The following is a 15,736-nucleotide window of genomic DNA, read 5'->3' as shown; positions in this document are numbered from 1 at the left end:
TACACCCTAGGAATAACAGTTCATTTCATTGAAAATTTGCAGTTAATATCTTCAATGTAATTTTGCACTTTACAAAATTCATCTAGCGGGCCAGATTGGACCATGTGGCGGGCCGGTTTTGGCCCCCGGGCCGTATGTTTGACACCCCTGATCTAAACCTTTGATACCAAGCCTGTGATTACTAATATAGTCTAGATAACTGAATACAAACAGACAACACCTGGATCCTTTTTCCTCATGGAGTCTCCATTAACGATCTCCCACATTGGTACAGGATGTTAATATACAATGAACTGACCATAAAGACAAAAAATCAGATGGTGAAATCAGAAGCTGACTCTACCTTAGCTAACAGCAGTCACAACATACAGTATGAGTAAGGAGAAGACGGCTTGAAGGAAGAGGACAGCTGTACTGAGAGTTTAACAAACACACTCACTGAGGTTGTGTCTGTTTGCTCTGTCAAAGCTGTCCTGCCTCCTGTGTCTTCTTATTTAACCAACATATGTCTGTTTGACAGCTCGGCGAGAAGCTCTGCCCTTCACGAGCGGAGACAAAAGACTCAGTCATACACCAGCAACCTTTACAGCTTTGTCTCCCTCATCCTGTCCTCAGCAGGTGTTCACAGTAAGACAGCAGATATCAGATACACTCGAGGATACGGGCAAGAGGAAGTACTAGGAAGTTACTAAAGAGCTCGAGCATGACAGTTTATCAAAAACAAGAGAGATGCAGATCAGGGTAGGCCCAGACTGAAGTGGATATCTCTATCTCTGCCAATGTTCCTTCAAGGCAGTTCCTGGGATGGTAGATTTATGTAATTTCTACCTTTCTGTCTCCTACCACACTTACAGCGACAATAAAGAGACATTAGTCCTTAGATCAGTCTGAGGGGAATTCCTGTATCATCATAACAATGACTCTAGTTCTTTGTTTTTCAGTTGTTCTTGGAGTTTTTGCTTGCCACCATCGTCTTAATGCTTGATCTGTGAGATTCATACTCTGAGCTCTACAGTGTCTTGAGATTATTTTAGTATCTGTGCTACATAAATACACTGTACCTAACTACACTAAATCTTGCTAGGGACTTTTTAATGACATGTCCTTTACTCCTTTTTTTTCAGTAAGACATTTACAAGTAACGATGGTAGAGACGTTTGCAGGATACGTTCTTCTTCAACTCTGACAACATAAGTGAGTCAGTAGAAGTAGTGACAAGCGTCAAACACTGGCCAGTAATACACAGATATTCCTACAGCTTCTGAATGTTCACTTGTGACCCACAAAGTTTAGGTTGATGGAAGATTAGCGCTGCTGTCGAAGGCCAGGTTGCTACTTGTGGCCGAAGACGTGAAGGAATTCCAGCCGTCCCACAGGTTGAGATGCGTGATCAATGCTGCTATGTGAACTCTATCTCAATCATTATGAGCTACATTACACACCAACCTTTTATCAAATCCTCTAGAGTATACCGCCCCTGCAATTCAATGGAAAGAAATAAGAAATGTGAGTGTTGTGACATATAAATCCACCAATCTTGAATGATTGTTTTTGCACAAAAAAAAAAAAAAAACAACCATCCCCAGTCCCTGTGCACCAGAGGACTTAGAGGGTGCATTGTCCTTTTCTCCTGGTTCCATTTATACCTTTAACCTTGGTGTTCTTAGCACGACAGTCATTAACTTTGACCTTTTCCATTCAGAAACTACCATTCAAACCCACCCCTGTCATTACGATCATAGATAAGCAACAACCTGCAACATGTTTCTCTGGGAAATCTCAACACCTATGCTCCCATTTTTCAATTAGGAATGACAGTTTCCTTTGTTGGACTGGAAGAAAAACAATGAGTGTAGCCCACAGAGTAATTTATGCTCAATCTAACCAATTTATTACTTCCTTCACTGCAGGGCAAGGGGGGACCCTTTCCATTCAGCCCTTACAAAAACAGTGAGGTGTGGTCCATTCATGGTTCACTCACTTTTACATTTGTACCTGTTAGCTTTTGTTCACCTTTCTAGATAAAACAACAAGGCGTGGGCCAAAGCTGCCATTCACTTACAGTAAACTCTACTGGTGCCTGGAGATTGACCCCCCCTCAGTGTGAAACTTAACCCCTTGGAACAGTCAATGTCAAGGGTTTATTATGATCGTGTGATAAATATAATAAGAGTTTGTTCAGATTCTAATTCTAGACTTCCTACTTGGTTATAAAAGGTGTAGATTGGTTTTATGTTACATTACATTTAGGCTACAAACAGAAACTAAACAGAAGATTAAGTTCAGCTCAGTTAAATCACCTTGCAGGCGTAGAGTTGACACTTTCTTAAGAAGCAGAGTGCTCCTGTAAGGCTTGAGGCTTACAGGAGTCTTTGATGATCCAAACACAAAGCAAAGGTGTGGGATATCAGTGCAACTCTTTTTTTTTTGCAGTTTTTTTCCTCCCCCCACTCACGTGTAACCTTAAGAACGTTATCATTCACATGTGCAAAGCTTAAACACACACCACATAACAGCCAGACAACGCTGGGAAATCTGGAGTTCATGAATGATTAAGAATAAAGGGGTGTAGCATGCCAAGGGAACAGGACTAAACACGACACCCAGGGATATTTGCAGAAATCTGAACAAATAGACGGAACACAGACGCAACTTGGCAACGGTGATACAGTAAAGATGTTATTATCAATGGAAAATGTCACAATTAACAGCTGAGCGTGACATATTTCCCGTTTACTTGGTCTTTATCAAAGGATCAACAGGCAAGTTGAGACCAGACACGCAGGTTTCTAGATGCTACATACTGTAGGTTGTGCCTGTCGCACTACAAAACTGGTTTCAAGGACAATGTGTACCAGATATTCCAGAGGTGTGTGTGTAATATCATTAAACTACCAGTGAGACAGAAATGATTACACCTGTCTTTGTGGAAACTACAATAAAAATAGAAATGCGTGACATAAGGAAAGTACTAGTACGGTAATTGGGAAAATAGAGTCATGTCAGTCATATTATTCAAAAATTTAACTTGTAGATAAAAGAAAGGCTTCAAGGGGATTTTACTTTGATCATTTGACATTACTCCCACCGTCAACCAAATACATACATACATACTGTTCCTATTCTGTAAATATCCTGCAAGCAATCAGTCATCTCTATGCATAGTGTACATAACATGCACAGCATATTGTTTGTCCAGGTGTGCAGGACATAGCACCACTTAGCTCTGGACATATCTGTAAATTCTATAGATAATACCTTTTCTGCACGTGGTTCAGGGTCAGGTTCAGGTCTATTTGTTATGTGCAGGGTAAACAGTGCAATGACATGTTGTGGACTAGAGAACTCGTATGACAATGTGCATGACAACTGCAGAGTTAACTGCACATTTAGAAAAGGTGACAGGTGGAAATGGCAGTTATATTGCACTATATTGTATTTTGGGTGTGTGTTACGTGTCCGGAGGTTAGTTTATTGTGAGGTGAGGAGTCTCATGGCCTGGTGGTAGAAACTGTCTTTTAGTCCACTGGCTCTGTACCTGTATTCTGCACAATGACAATAAAGTTTAGTCTAATCCAAGAATTTGTTCTAGCTTGCTAGCTTGGTTTCCCCCAAAAATACTCCACACTCCAAAGCAGTTTCTGAGTAAAGCTTGTTGTTACTTATGTGCTGGTGTACAAAAAATTAAAAAATGGTATGTGTATCTGCAGATTAGGTTATGCAGGTGGATTAATTGTAATAATATACACTAGTTTTACAATCTTTTTAAAAGTTGGGGACAGTATTTCATGAGCTCTGATCTTAGAAATTTGTGCAGCCTTGTTACAAATGACTTCACATTAATATGCAGTATAGTGCACACGTAATAATTTACCATGTGGCTCTATTGTCTGAACTGAAGTCTAGGAAAAACACTGGATATTTTGTTTTCATACTTCATTGAGACACAGTATAAAATTAGTTTTTATGTTAAACCAGGGTGCATCATACTGTGATTAAAGCCGTGCCTTTGTTTGCAGTAGTCAGGGGAATGAAGGCGTCACTTGGCTGGTCTCACACAACACTGCAGCAGCGCTTCCACTGTCCCTTTGTTTCTTTAAATAAATGAGCTGCGAGTGTGTGTTTGATCACTCATCCATCCTGTATCCTCACTACCCTGTTACATAACACCACTACACCTGCATCTTAACAAATCCCTTAACGACGGCCGGCAGAAGCGCTGTGCATGTGAATATAGGACATCATGCAAGAGCTTGACTTTTTGTAACATCACCTGGACTGTTGTTTTACAGTGCGTTTCATTACATGAAGCGTGCACATGAACGTGTACATAAAACGCGTATGTAAGCATATTTTCCCAGGAGCAGCAGATGAGTACGGCGTGGGTTAGAGGCTCCCACACCGCTGAACATACAGATGACAACAGTGGAGGATCAGATGACAAGCTTCAGCCAACACACACACACACACACACACGCGCGCTCAGAGCAGCTTTTTTTCTGCTTGTACACTTCTGGGAGGCTGCAGAGTCACATATGTTCAGCTGTCAGGATAAAAGCCACGGCTCTGACTGGGTCAACTGTTGTCTTCATACACATGAGAACTTTTTAACCTTGCATTGTTGCGCAGATAGACACGCACACCAGGGGTTTATACAACAAGAGTACCCTAATCTCGATGTAGCACAAGTCTCAACTACACGCGCCATTGTGTCCCATGATTACAAATATATCTGTCTTATTATAATGCAATACAAATAAGATTAATAAATCTATTATGATAGATTGAAAAGTCAAAGTTAGATTTAATTAAGGAACCTTACACGCCCAGTTTCTGTGAACAGATGCCAAAGAGAGACGATGTGTGTGTGTGTGTGTGGGTGTGTTTGTGTGTCTTACCAAGTGTGTCTGTTTGATACACTAAGGAAAAAAAACAACTATTGCAAATTTAAATATACAGTTGAGATGATGTGCAACATAAAACACTGTAACATGTAACACAGATCATGTTTTATGACTGAAACGTGTGTTCAGAGTGTGGAACAGTGTGTCCCTGTCTCCATTACAGACACAATACTGGTTGAACTAGTTAGCTGGCACCATGTCACTCATAATTAGTTCCCTAATTCTCTGCAGGAAAACATGTTTTCCTGCCTCCTGGCTCGTCTAACAGAACACTGTTGACAGGCACGTATTTCACACTTGATCACATGGCAGAAGTAGAGAAGAGACAGAGAGACAAGAGGAGGCCAGTGAGTGGGCCAGTTTCCAAATGACAGTTAAAACTGATTAAAAATAAATTTAATGGAAACTTTCTGGTTTCAGTTTGAGTCGGCTATGGTTGAATGCAGGTAAACAGCTTGGGTTGAGAGCAAAAGAGGCAGAACCTTGTTATCGTGTTATCCTCTGTCAGCATGGAGCACCAAACCACTGTCGTCATTTTAAAACATTAACTGTCTATTCGTAGAGGTCTTCCCTTAACTCCAGCTCCATTCCTGTGTCTCTACATGACTATTAACAGACTGAACAGATGGCCTTGACCTTAGATACCCGTTATCTGGATGTCCACTGCTTACACCAGTAACCCACAAACATTTGTCTCTGTCCCGAGATGCTAATTCAGGAGACGAGAGTCGATGGGTTCCTAGACCGCCCCACATCTAATCATAATATTAGGATTAAAATGATGCACTTTTTGCGCCGCCTAACTTTCTTTTAAGCGGTGCAATGAAGGCCAAAAGGGTTACCCAGTTATATTTTGTAATGCAAGAAGACATCAGACTACTATATTATGAAAAGCTCCTGTAATATTGTTAAGATGGCTAGCAGAGAAGATTTTTAATAAAGCTCTACAGTCATTGAAGTGGCTCTCTAAGATTGTACTGCCTCACAATAACACTGCTGACAGTGTGAGCATGCGGTGTCTAAACGAGGACATTGGTTACCATGTTCACCATCAGAGTGCGCTAACATTTGCTAACTAGCGTTAAACAGGGAGAACTGCTGCTACAGATGGGGATGTAATGGCATATTATCATAAAAAGGTAAACAGTCATATTTGGTGTTGCATTATATGATAAGTGAAGAGATTAATTGCTTTCAATAAATATTACAGATACGTACGAGGATTCAAAACCTGGCGTCATGAAAAGAAAAGTCTCATGCATCATCTGGGAAGCTTGATGTTTTATTTATTAGTTGCTTTTTGAAAAAACTATTTTCACTTCAGACATTTTAGTCTCGACCCAAACAGTGGGCGACAGCAGCTACCAAGGCTAAAAATAAAATTACTACTAAAGTTATACTCAGACTCAAGTGAGAGGTATTTGGTAGAGTGGTTTTAAACAAACAACAAAGTGCACATATCTGCTCCAGTGTTTATTTTGCTTGGGAAGTGAAAATGTATCTGGAACAACAAGTCACGAGTGTGACATATTGCTTCGTGTTCATCCGAGCAGCAACACTGGCGTCACCGTGAATCTCTCTCCGTGACCCTCACTTTTTATCTTCTTCACTTTAAATGAATCTGAAAAACGTATGCCCTCTTAAGCGACCTCTTGTGTGAGGGAAGTCGAGGGCGTTTCCAGGCTGGCAGTGTCTGACGTGATGAAGAGGGGACAGCTTAGCTCATCTTCCTGTGCATGTCAGTTGTATTTCCTGGTTTCCCACAGAGATGAGGAACAACTGCACATACTTGCTCTGTCATAAAAATCGCTATTCATATAAATTCCAGTATAGGAATATATAAAGAACGTACACACATACGCTACAGAAGTCACACTGTGCACACCTCCCATTAAATTATTGGGAGGAGTGAGCAACCAAACAGGAAACTACTGGTCTATTTTAGAGCTGTGGTGTCACCGCCCTGCCCTGGAAAACACAACAGGAGGGGTTATCTCTTTCTGTCAGTCTGTCACTCACACATACTCATCTCATAAACCCGTTAGAACGACCATAAACACATCAGTGTTATCCGTGTCCCATCGGTGTTTACAGCAAGGAATGGAATTAACCGATAAGTCTCCAGCTGTGGTTCTTTGGAGCATGTGGGCGGAGCCTGGCAGACGTTTGTTTCTGTGGTTAAATGATGACATTTGACTATATTAAACATTCATCAGAGTAAAACTATTATGACCCAACCGTAGTGGTGAATTATTAACCGCCCCCGCGCCACAAATATGAATGTGCTGACAGATTAAAAAGTTCAACTGAGCAAATGAGTACGAGAGTGGCTTTGCGTGATGAGTCAGTGTTATGGTATTTCCACGCACCATTTGATTCCAGACACAACACACTTCCAGGAAGGTTGACAGAGGTCAGTACTGAACAATGTATCTGTCAAGTCAAGTACTACAGGCAGATAACATCATGTATATACATAATCCATGCATCAAAGACTTAAGCAAGGTAAGTAGCTTATTCACAGTTTGCTATATGTACAGTAGAATAATAATAGTGTAAAGAACAGACGCTCACAGAGGTTCATTATTCATATAGACAGCTCAGCCACAACATTAAAACTACTGACGAGTGACGGTTAGAAGACTCATGATCTTGTTTCAGTACATTGTTCTGCTGAGAAACCCTTGGTCCTTCATTCATGGATGCTACTTAGACCCTGTTACTGACCAGGCATTAATAACCCAAAGCACTGACACTTCCAGTGATAATGTGCCCTGCAACACCACAGACACTGCTTAGAAACAGCTCTTAATACATGGAATATAGCCCAAGGTGTCCAAACTGAACAGACCTAATTCACAGAAACCTCTCAACCCACACTCCCACTACCAATGTCCTGGTACCAGACACCACAGGACACCCTCAGAAGGACTGAGTCCATTCTTTGATGAGTCACAACTGTTTTGAAGGCACAAGGGAGACCCACGACCCCTTACTGGTGTAGTTAAACTAAGAAGCACAAATATCTAAATGCTTATTTAAGAGCTGTTATTTAACCATTTAGAACTGAAGCAGGACTGTCTGTAGAATGTGTGTTGTATTTTTAATAATTGGTAGAGTACAGCAGTCTTGAGGGATGTGGAATGGGGATGGACCAGACTGAAATGTGGATGTCCCGTATTTAGAACAGGACTGGTAGAACAGATCCTAATTAGCTTCTTTAGGATTTTATTATTTAACAAAAGCTGAAGGGAAAATTTTGCATTGATCATTGGGAGTATATCTGATGTGGAGATACGCTGTCTGTAAAATAAGACCACTTCCCACGACCACAGCCTCATCCAGACTAATGCAGGCTTGCACGTGGCTCATACCAGAGTGTGAAACCTGATATTCTGTGTGAAGTGGTTTAATCAGCTTGCCACATTCACTTTGAGCTTGACCACAGCTTTGTTCGACATCCGTCATCTGCTAGTAAAAGGGATTAATTGCCAAGTTTGAGCTCGTTGATTACCAGGAAGGTTTTCCTCACCTAATATGTACTGCCACAATTCAGGAAATCAACAATGTCAGTGACTGAACTAGTTAGTGCAGATTATTTTGTTAAATTTCCACGTGGTAAATTGTTTAAATGCCTGTTTTGATGAGTCGATTATCAGAATATGAGTCTGGTAACACACCGTTTGGATTACATGGGGGATGTTTCAACTGACACAGCAAAAAATTCCTCTGCGTCTGGATAGTCCTGCAACCAATCGGAGGCATTTTGTTGTAAATAAATTGAACTCCATGGCGCTCAGAGGACGTGTATGAGTACGTTGCTGTTACTCTTCTGTCCATCACCACATAAAGCCCATCCAAACGATATGATCCGCCTGCCAGATCTTTGCGGGAGCGTCATCAGTTCCCAACAGGACGACTCCAAAGCAACTTTCCACCACAACAATGTGTGGGTAGGGAAGGTGGTCTGGCTTTCAGGCTAATTTCTAGATGCATATGATTTTAAACTTCTTCGCTGCATTGACAGAATAAATAGAAAAAGAAATGTGTTTTTCTTCTGCCATCAGTCCTAAACTTCTTTCCCAAAGTCTGCAATCACTGTTGAGTGTTTAGTGGCCAAATCTGGTTAAGCTGTCAGACAGTGTAAAGGGAGGTTAGATTAGAGTCACCGGAATTTGTTATGCAGGACTTTATGCAATCAGGACAATATGTGAACACATTAGCATGCAGATCCCATTGATCTGAGGTCCGTGTAGGATAAATAATTAAATCTCTGTGGGAGGAGATTTAATGACAATATTAAATTAGTGTTGAATTAAATTGTTAGTTGCTCTCAGGCTTTGTACTAATAAACACCCACAGCGGTTATGATGTCAAAGAACTTCATTATCTAGTCTCTAAATCTGTCATCTGTCAAATTAATTTTCTAACTCAAGGGAATATTGTTGTTGGTGTTTAATCATTATTAGTTTATGAAATAGGGCACGTGACACCGCTGTTATGTAAAGCATGATGGAGTTACAGTAAAAGCCACTAAGATGCTGCAGAGCTGCATAAAAGATTTATTAGTATTAACTATTTAATAAAATTAATTTGTGCCTCTTACTTGATGAGAGCTGTCCGGGACACGTGTTTCTGCTCCTCATTAGTAGCAGCACTGGAGGACTGAGGACTTGGAGACATGTTGGAGGAAGATGGAGGAAGTGTAGAGGAACGGAGGGATGATGGGAGAACAGTGGAGGAGGAGGAGGGAGCGGCCTGGTTCGCTGGGTTCTTGCCACTTCTTAGAAAACGGAGCGACTTGACTCTGACATGCTGGATGATGCTGTGGTTGCTACGACGATGCGTCACCTTGCCAACCGGCCCTGTACCCGACCTCTTAAAGGTTTGCTCTGATCTGGAAACAAAAAAAAAAAAAGAGATACAGCAGCTTTATATGATTCCCTAGTAACTGTACATCTATTTAGATTTATTTGTGGGGATGCTGCCCCAAACTAACAGACCGTGATGCACTGACACATTTCTATCAGAACCAGCATCAACTTTTCAGCAATCTGTGCTACAGTAACTGCACTCCATCATGTCAACAGCTTCTCTCTCCACGTACATCGATGAATCATCATGGCCCCACTTTTGATAGGTACTAACTCTCAGATGTGTTTTAATTAGGGCCGGGACTCGATTAAAAAAATTAATCTAATTAATTAGAGGCTTTGTAATTAATTAATCGAAATTAATCGCATTTTAATCGCATATAAATATTTGACCTGAGAACAGTGAGAAGTAATTTTTTTCATATGGATTTTTAGTATACCATTGAATAATGACTAAATTTCCCATCCACGGGGCCAACCAAAGCGGTCTCATCAGCTTCTTCTTTCATGTTCACTGTGGTTTGTTGTTGTCTGAAGTAATGAACAGTGTTGCCAACTCCTCAGGAAAGGAAAGTAGCTATTGGCTGTCCTAAAAGTCGCTAGAAGTCGCTAAATGACGTCATCGGCTAATTTGCATAATTTACCTTTTGGATGTAATTGTGATGGACGCTGTATTATTAACGCGCCTCCTTTATCCGGGCTTGGTATTGGCAAAATGACTCTAAAGAGACACTCTGGCACAGTAACTTAAGTTTTTTTTTGTTTTTGTTTTTGTTTTCTTAAGTTTGGTTTAGTTTCTAGCCTACAAGTCACAGGCACAGAAGAACATGAGCATTTTTTGCCATAACTAGAATATTTTTAACATTTTTTGTACAAACGGTTTTTACTTGACAAAATTAACAATCTAAATGGATTATTATTTTATTATTTATTTTAGTGTGACAGTGAAGAAACATTTACATCCCGCTCTGTAAACCAGGGCGCGATCAGCGGCAGTTTTGCGCATGCGTCATTCGTTTGCAGTCTGGACGCGGTGGCGTGGTTCTCCCTCTCTGCTCTGACCGCTGCTGCGCGGGGCTACTGTGAGACTGACCGCCTGTGAGTGCTTTGGGACGGGAGAGGGGCTCACGGCAGCACCCGGTGCTTGTTGAGGACACTGGTAATGAACGCTAGTTGGTGCTCCAGTATAATCGGTCCGCCGAAACTCATCCAGTGAGAAACGTTCCGCGGTGCAAAAATAAGTGTGATTAAAATGCGTTAAAAAAAATTAACGCGTTATTTTTGTGTAATTAATTAATCTTAATTAACGCGTTAAAGTCCCGGCCCTAGTTTTAATATACAATATAGAGGAGGGGCAGGTTGATGCTCAGTGGAATATGTAAACTCTACATGACTTTGAAGCACAGAATTAATATGCATAGATACACTGAACTTTATTCCATGTTGGAGAGAGAAAGTTGTCTCCTGTTGGGTCTTGAAGCTCAGTCTAACCACATTAAGGCTGGCAGACCTCCAGCTATATATACATATACAGTATACGGTTACATAAAGGTGAATGTACCCACACCCACAACACTCATGACAAGTAAACTGCCACAATAGAGCAATTAAAAAAAAAAAAAGCTGTCAGGATTAAAGATTGAAATTAAAATGTCAACGTCAACAAAAAATGCTCGGTTTGGTTTGGGTTCATGGCTACATCTACACACAACACATTTTAAAAAGAATTACTGCTATGATTATGACAATGTGTTTTTGGCTTGGGTAAATGTTTGTGGGACTGGGATCAATAGTATATTTTATTTAACCTATATTTAACCAGCTAAAAAAACTATTCCCCCCAATGGTGTCCTGACCAAAAATGCACCAAAGTTAGCGAGGGTAAAAGGCTGAGAACACATTAGCTACAAACAAAGTAAAAGGAGGTCACACAAACACAAATCATGTACAAGTCACACTGACAGAGAGGCACCAGGGTAAGCCAGAATATTCTTCTATGTGGGAAGACAGAGTCAGGAATTAAAGATGTGTGGAGACATAAATAAGGAATAACACATCCATGTAATACATAAATAATAATGGCGTGTAAGCCGATATCTGAAATGAAACTATACTCAAACAGTGCTGATCATGGCACTTCAAGAGGCCATAAAGAAGATCCTAAGACAGATTTAAGGTCCTGACCTGAAGATAAAAGTATCAGCTACTAAACAGTCGTGGATATAAACCTGCTGAGGCAGGCCGGCGAGCAGGGGGAATTCTAAAAGACAAATTCCACAAAAGAACGTAGAGCTTTCCTACAATTGTCTGAAAGTTCTGCTTCGGTACATCTCGTCATGTTTTGTCTACCGGTTTGTTAACAAATTCAACATGTCTGACAAGATTCCTAGAGGACAAAGACACAGACAGCCGAGACAACACTGTACAGCGACCGATATGTCACACGGTCGTGGTATAATGTCAAGTGACCGTGGTATTCAAGTGGTGTGACCCTTGGGGGTAAGGGAGGCCACCAATCCCTGAACTTTGACCCCTCTAGAGCTGGACCCACTTAGCCACGTCTGATATGGTCCGAGTCCTTGACATGATGTTTTACTTTGATGTCGCGCTTCATGAACACTGTGCAACACACGTAAGGAGAAATGCAAACGTGTCTCCATTCAAGAGCACGACCTATACCCACATGGATTTGGCAAAAATACGTTAAATAATTCAACTAAAATTTAGTTTTAAATAAATGTGAGACGAGCCTCACACAGCTCACTGTAATTCTTTCTGACTAGTAGAAAAGCAATGTTTTAATTAGTAATGTGCAACAAGACCAAGGTTTAAATGTTTAAATGAAAGGAAAGAAGCAGACGAACGAACTGAATGACACAAAAACTCATTTATGACCTAATCTGCGTTGGCACATTCTGAATAAACACGGTCTATTTGTTTAAAGAGAAACTATGCTCATTGTCTGGACAAAAGTTTAGAAACCATTTGTATAAGACAACATTAAGAACAGTCTCCCATGAACGCAAAATGAGATTAAAACTCAACAGGAAGTAAAAGAAGAACCCAGATAAACTGGATCAAGCTTAAATTATGTAAAACTCTGCAGGGAGTGGATCTGTTTTTGTTTCTGATCATTTCCATTTCACAGTGTACAAATCAATACTGCATGGAATAGAAATCCTCTATGACCGTTTAGGAATGCATCTAATGTGAATGTAATGTTGTAGGCTGATGTCTCTGTTGTTTTAATGCTGCATAACTCACTCTACATGTCTTGAAAGCTGCTCCTGCTTGGTTTCATTCGTGTTCAGATAATGTGAGTTTTCAACACCTGGCAGAGAGAGTTGTCCAGCTCCATCCTCTGCTACTAATTTGACACCCAATTACAATAATCCCTTCGGTGACCCCTGGCGACCCCTGGCGACCCACAGCCCGGTTAAAACAACGTAAACCACTTGACACTAAGGCTGAGGCTGCGAGGAATGACAAGTATGCTTGAAACATGCGCACAAACACGTGGAGGAAAGCGCACACAAACGCACACCACTAGCACAACAGTGACGGCCTTTTGTCATGAAGAAAAAACAACATTACAATGAGAGGATTAGAAGACTATTGTGAAATTCTAAATGCTGCCGGAAGACCAGCTGATTTTATTACAAAGAAACAATACCTGAAGGCACTTTGGCATGGCAGACGTTTCTGTCTGCAAATAATAATAAGCAAAAGGTGCAGATGTCACTCAGTGAACACACTACATGTAAGAAAATGGTGAGATGAGGTTCAGCAACATTAGAAGAAAGAAGTGCTTCTAGTTGTTTCTTGAAATAATATTAATACTAATAAAATAAAGCAGCTAAAACATGAACTTTTGGAAACACATGTTCAAATGTATGCTCTACTTAAAATCCCCTCTTTTATACTATAGAGTGTGCATGCAGGCTGATTTCCCTGCATGCACACTCTATGGTATCTATGGGAAAATCTCTAATGTCCTAGCAGCCAATTCCCCCAAAGATAAAAGGAAAAAAGTTATTGAACAAGCCCAGTAAAATGAGGAGAATAAGTTTGTGCACATCCAGCAATAAAAATGTCACAAGCTCAGAGACTGACAAAAAGCCCCTTGGGACAAAATAATAATCTCAGAGTGCAATTTGTCCCTGAATCATGCAGATCCAAGGGGTAAGTTATAGGCCAAAATGCTGTGGGGGAAAATATTAAGACTGAGGGAGCATAAAAAGAAGAGGTGACGATGAAAAGACAGGCTGTGTGAAATCAGGCAAGCGGATAGAAATATATTTGATTGAAATATTATACAGTCCACACATGTCCGTGCTCTTCCTCTGTAATGTATTTACAGAGGTGTCAGACTATTAGCAGGAATGCATCAGCTGGAATTTAAGTCTGGTAACACATCTTTGGGATTTCATTATGGGGAGATAAAGAGAAAGAATTAATTTCTGCATGCTATTGGATAGTCCTACAGCCAATCAGAGCCATTGTATTGTAAACAAATTCAATTCCACACAGCTCAGATGATCTGTTTGAGTACGTCGCTGTAACTCTTCTGTTCATCAGCGCCTTACAGTCCTACTAAACGATTTGACTGGCTCATAATAAGTTCCCAACTTTGCCCCACAAAAATCAGAAGTCAGTCTGGCTTCCAGGCTAGGAATGTGTTAGATTCTGCAGTAAGAAGGGCCATCTATGTGTGTGTAGTCTCCCAATACATAGTCCAATGTAAATAAAAGACCCTTCTTCAGGAGAGTGTTGACATGATTGAGTGCAGACATGTCATGTTTTTCTTGCAGTGTTTAAACTTTGTCCTCACCTGTCTGTTTTACCACCACCAGCTGGATCTCTTCTGGTGACATCACCACTGCTCCCAGGCACTACCTGGGGCTGGGCTCCGCCTCTCTGCTGGCTCCGCCTCCTCAGTCTGACCTGAAAGAGGGAAAGTTAAAGAGCTGAGAGCAGAGACCAGATGATTAGATGCTCCAGCTCCACATTTGCCCTCATGGTAAGACTGTGTGATTAACCAGCATCATCTAGGTAAATAGTAAATTGTCTTGTATGTATGTAGTCTTTTAAACCAGTGTCTGGTACGCTGTTGCCACTGCCAAGAACAAAGGCAGACTACCCTATACCATTCACTCTGTTGAGGGAGCGACTGGATGCAATCTGCCTTCTCTTCGGAACCTGTCTGCCTCCCAGACACTGAGGCGGGCGGAGAGATTGCAGCCGACCCCTCTCACCCTGGACAAAAACAGTTTGAGCCTCTCCCCTCTGGCAGGAGGCTGCGGTCGATCAGGACCAAAACCTGTAATAGTTTCTTCCCATCTGCAACTGACCTTGTCAATAATCAATGCCCTGGACATTTTTCCAATCCAGTGTGACGTAACAAATGGCACGGAGATAAAATCATATCTTCTAATCTCAAGAGTGAAAACAGTGATTTCTAAAGAAGAAAATTCTAATTAAAACGATCCATGTTATGATGATTGAGTTTACACAGCCTAGATTTTCACAACCTCTTTTTCCGTCACAAAGCTATATTTTGTGAACCTGCTGCAATCCTGAGTGGCAGAAAGAGAGCAAGCCAAGCAAATCCTCTAAATCCAACAGAATTAACTAAATCTGTTTATTTTCCCCAGGTACTTTTACACTTTTCATTTATTTATTTATTTTATTTGCTTTAGCATCTCTTTCTGTTCTTATTTCAGTTATTTCTCATCTCTCTTTCTGCTGGATGTCTCAAATTGCTTGCATTTATATTGTTATGCTTTTTATTTTTTTTCCCTCCATCAAAACAACCCAAACCCTCCACAAATTAAGACACTGGTGGCACATTTCCAAAGCGATGTAATAATGCTGGTGACTCCTGGGCAATCTGAGCTGCAGCTTGCGTGTGTGCAACACAAAGGTCACGTAAAACCTTCCTCTGTTACTGTAAATCCT

General features: G+C 40.9%; 1 protein-coding gene across 1 annotated transcript in view; it reads right to left on the bottom strand.

Annotated features, from left to right (window-relative positions):
• LOC311495432 (uncharacterized protein) overlaps positions 1–15,736 on the bottom strand; it is a gene marked incomplete at its 5' end in the record, with an annotated part of 57,711 nt that overhangs the window by 6,102 nt on the left and 35,873 nt on the right. The window contains 2 exons of the mRNA XM_084554866.1: positions 9,511–9,801; positions 14,610–14,722. Of these exons, the coding sequence (XP_084410992.1) occupies positions 9,511–9,801; positions 14,610–14,722 (404 nt within the window). The remainder of the gene's footprint in view (positions 1–9,510; positions 9,802–14,609; positions 14,723–15,736) is intronic.

The sequence above is a fragment of the Chelon labrosus genome (assembly GCF_963514085.1).
Source record: "Chelon labrosus genome assembly, chromosome: 11".
Taxonomy (NCBI): domain Eukaryota; kingdom Metazoa; phylum Chordata; class Actinopteri; order Mugiliformes; family Mugilidae; genus Chelon; species Chelon labrosus.
Note: the sequence above shows the minus strand (reverse complement) of the source record. Positions and strands in the feature narration are given on the sequence as shown.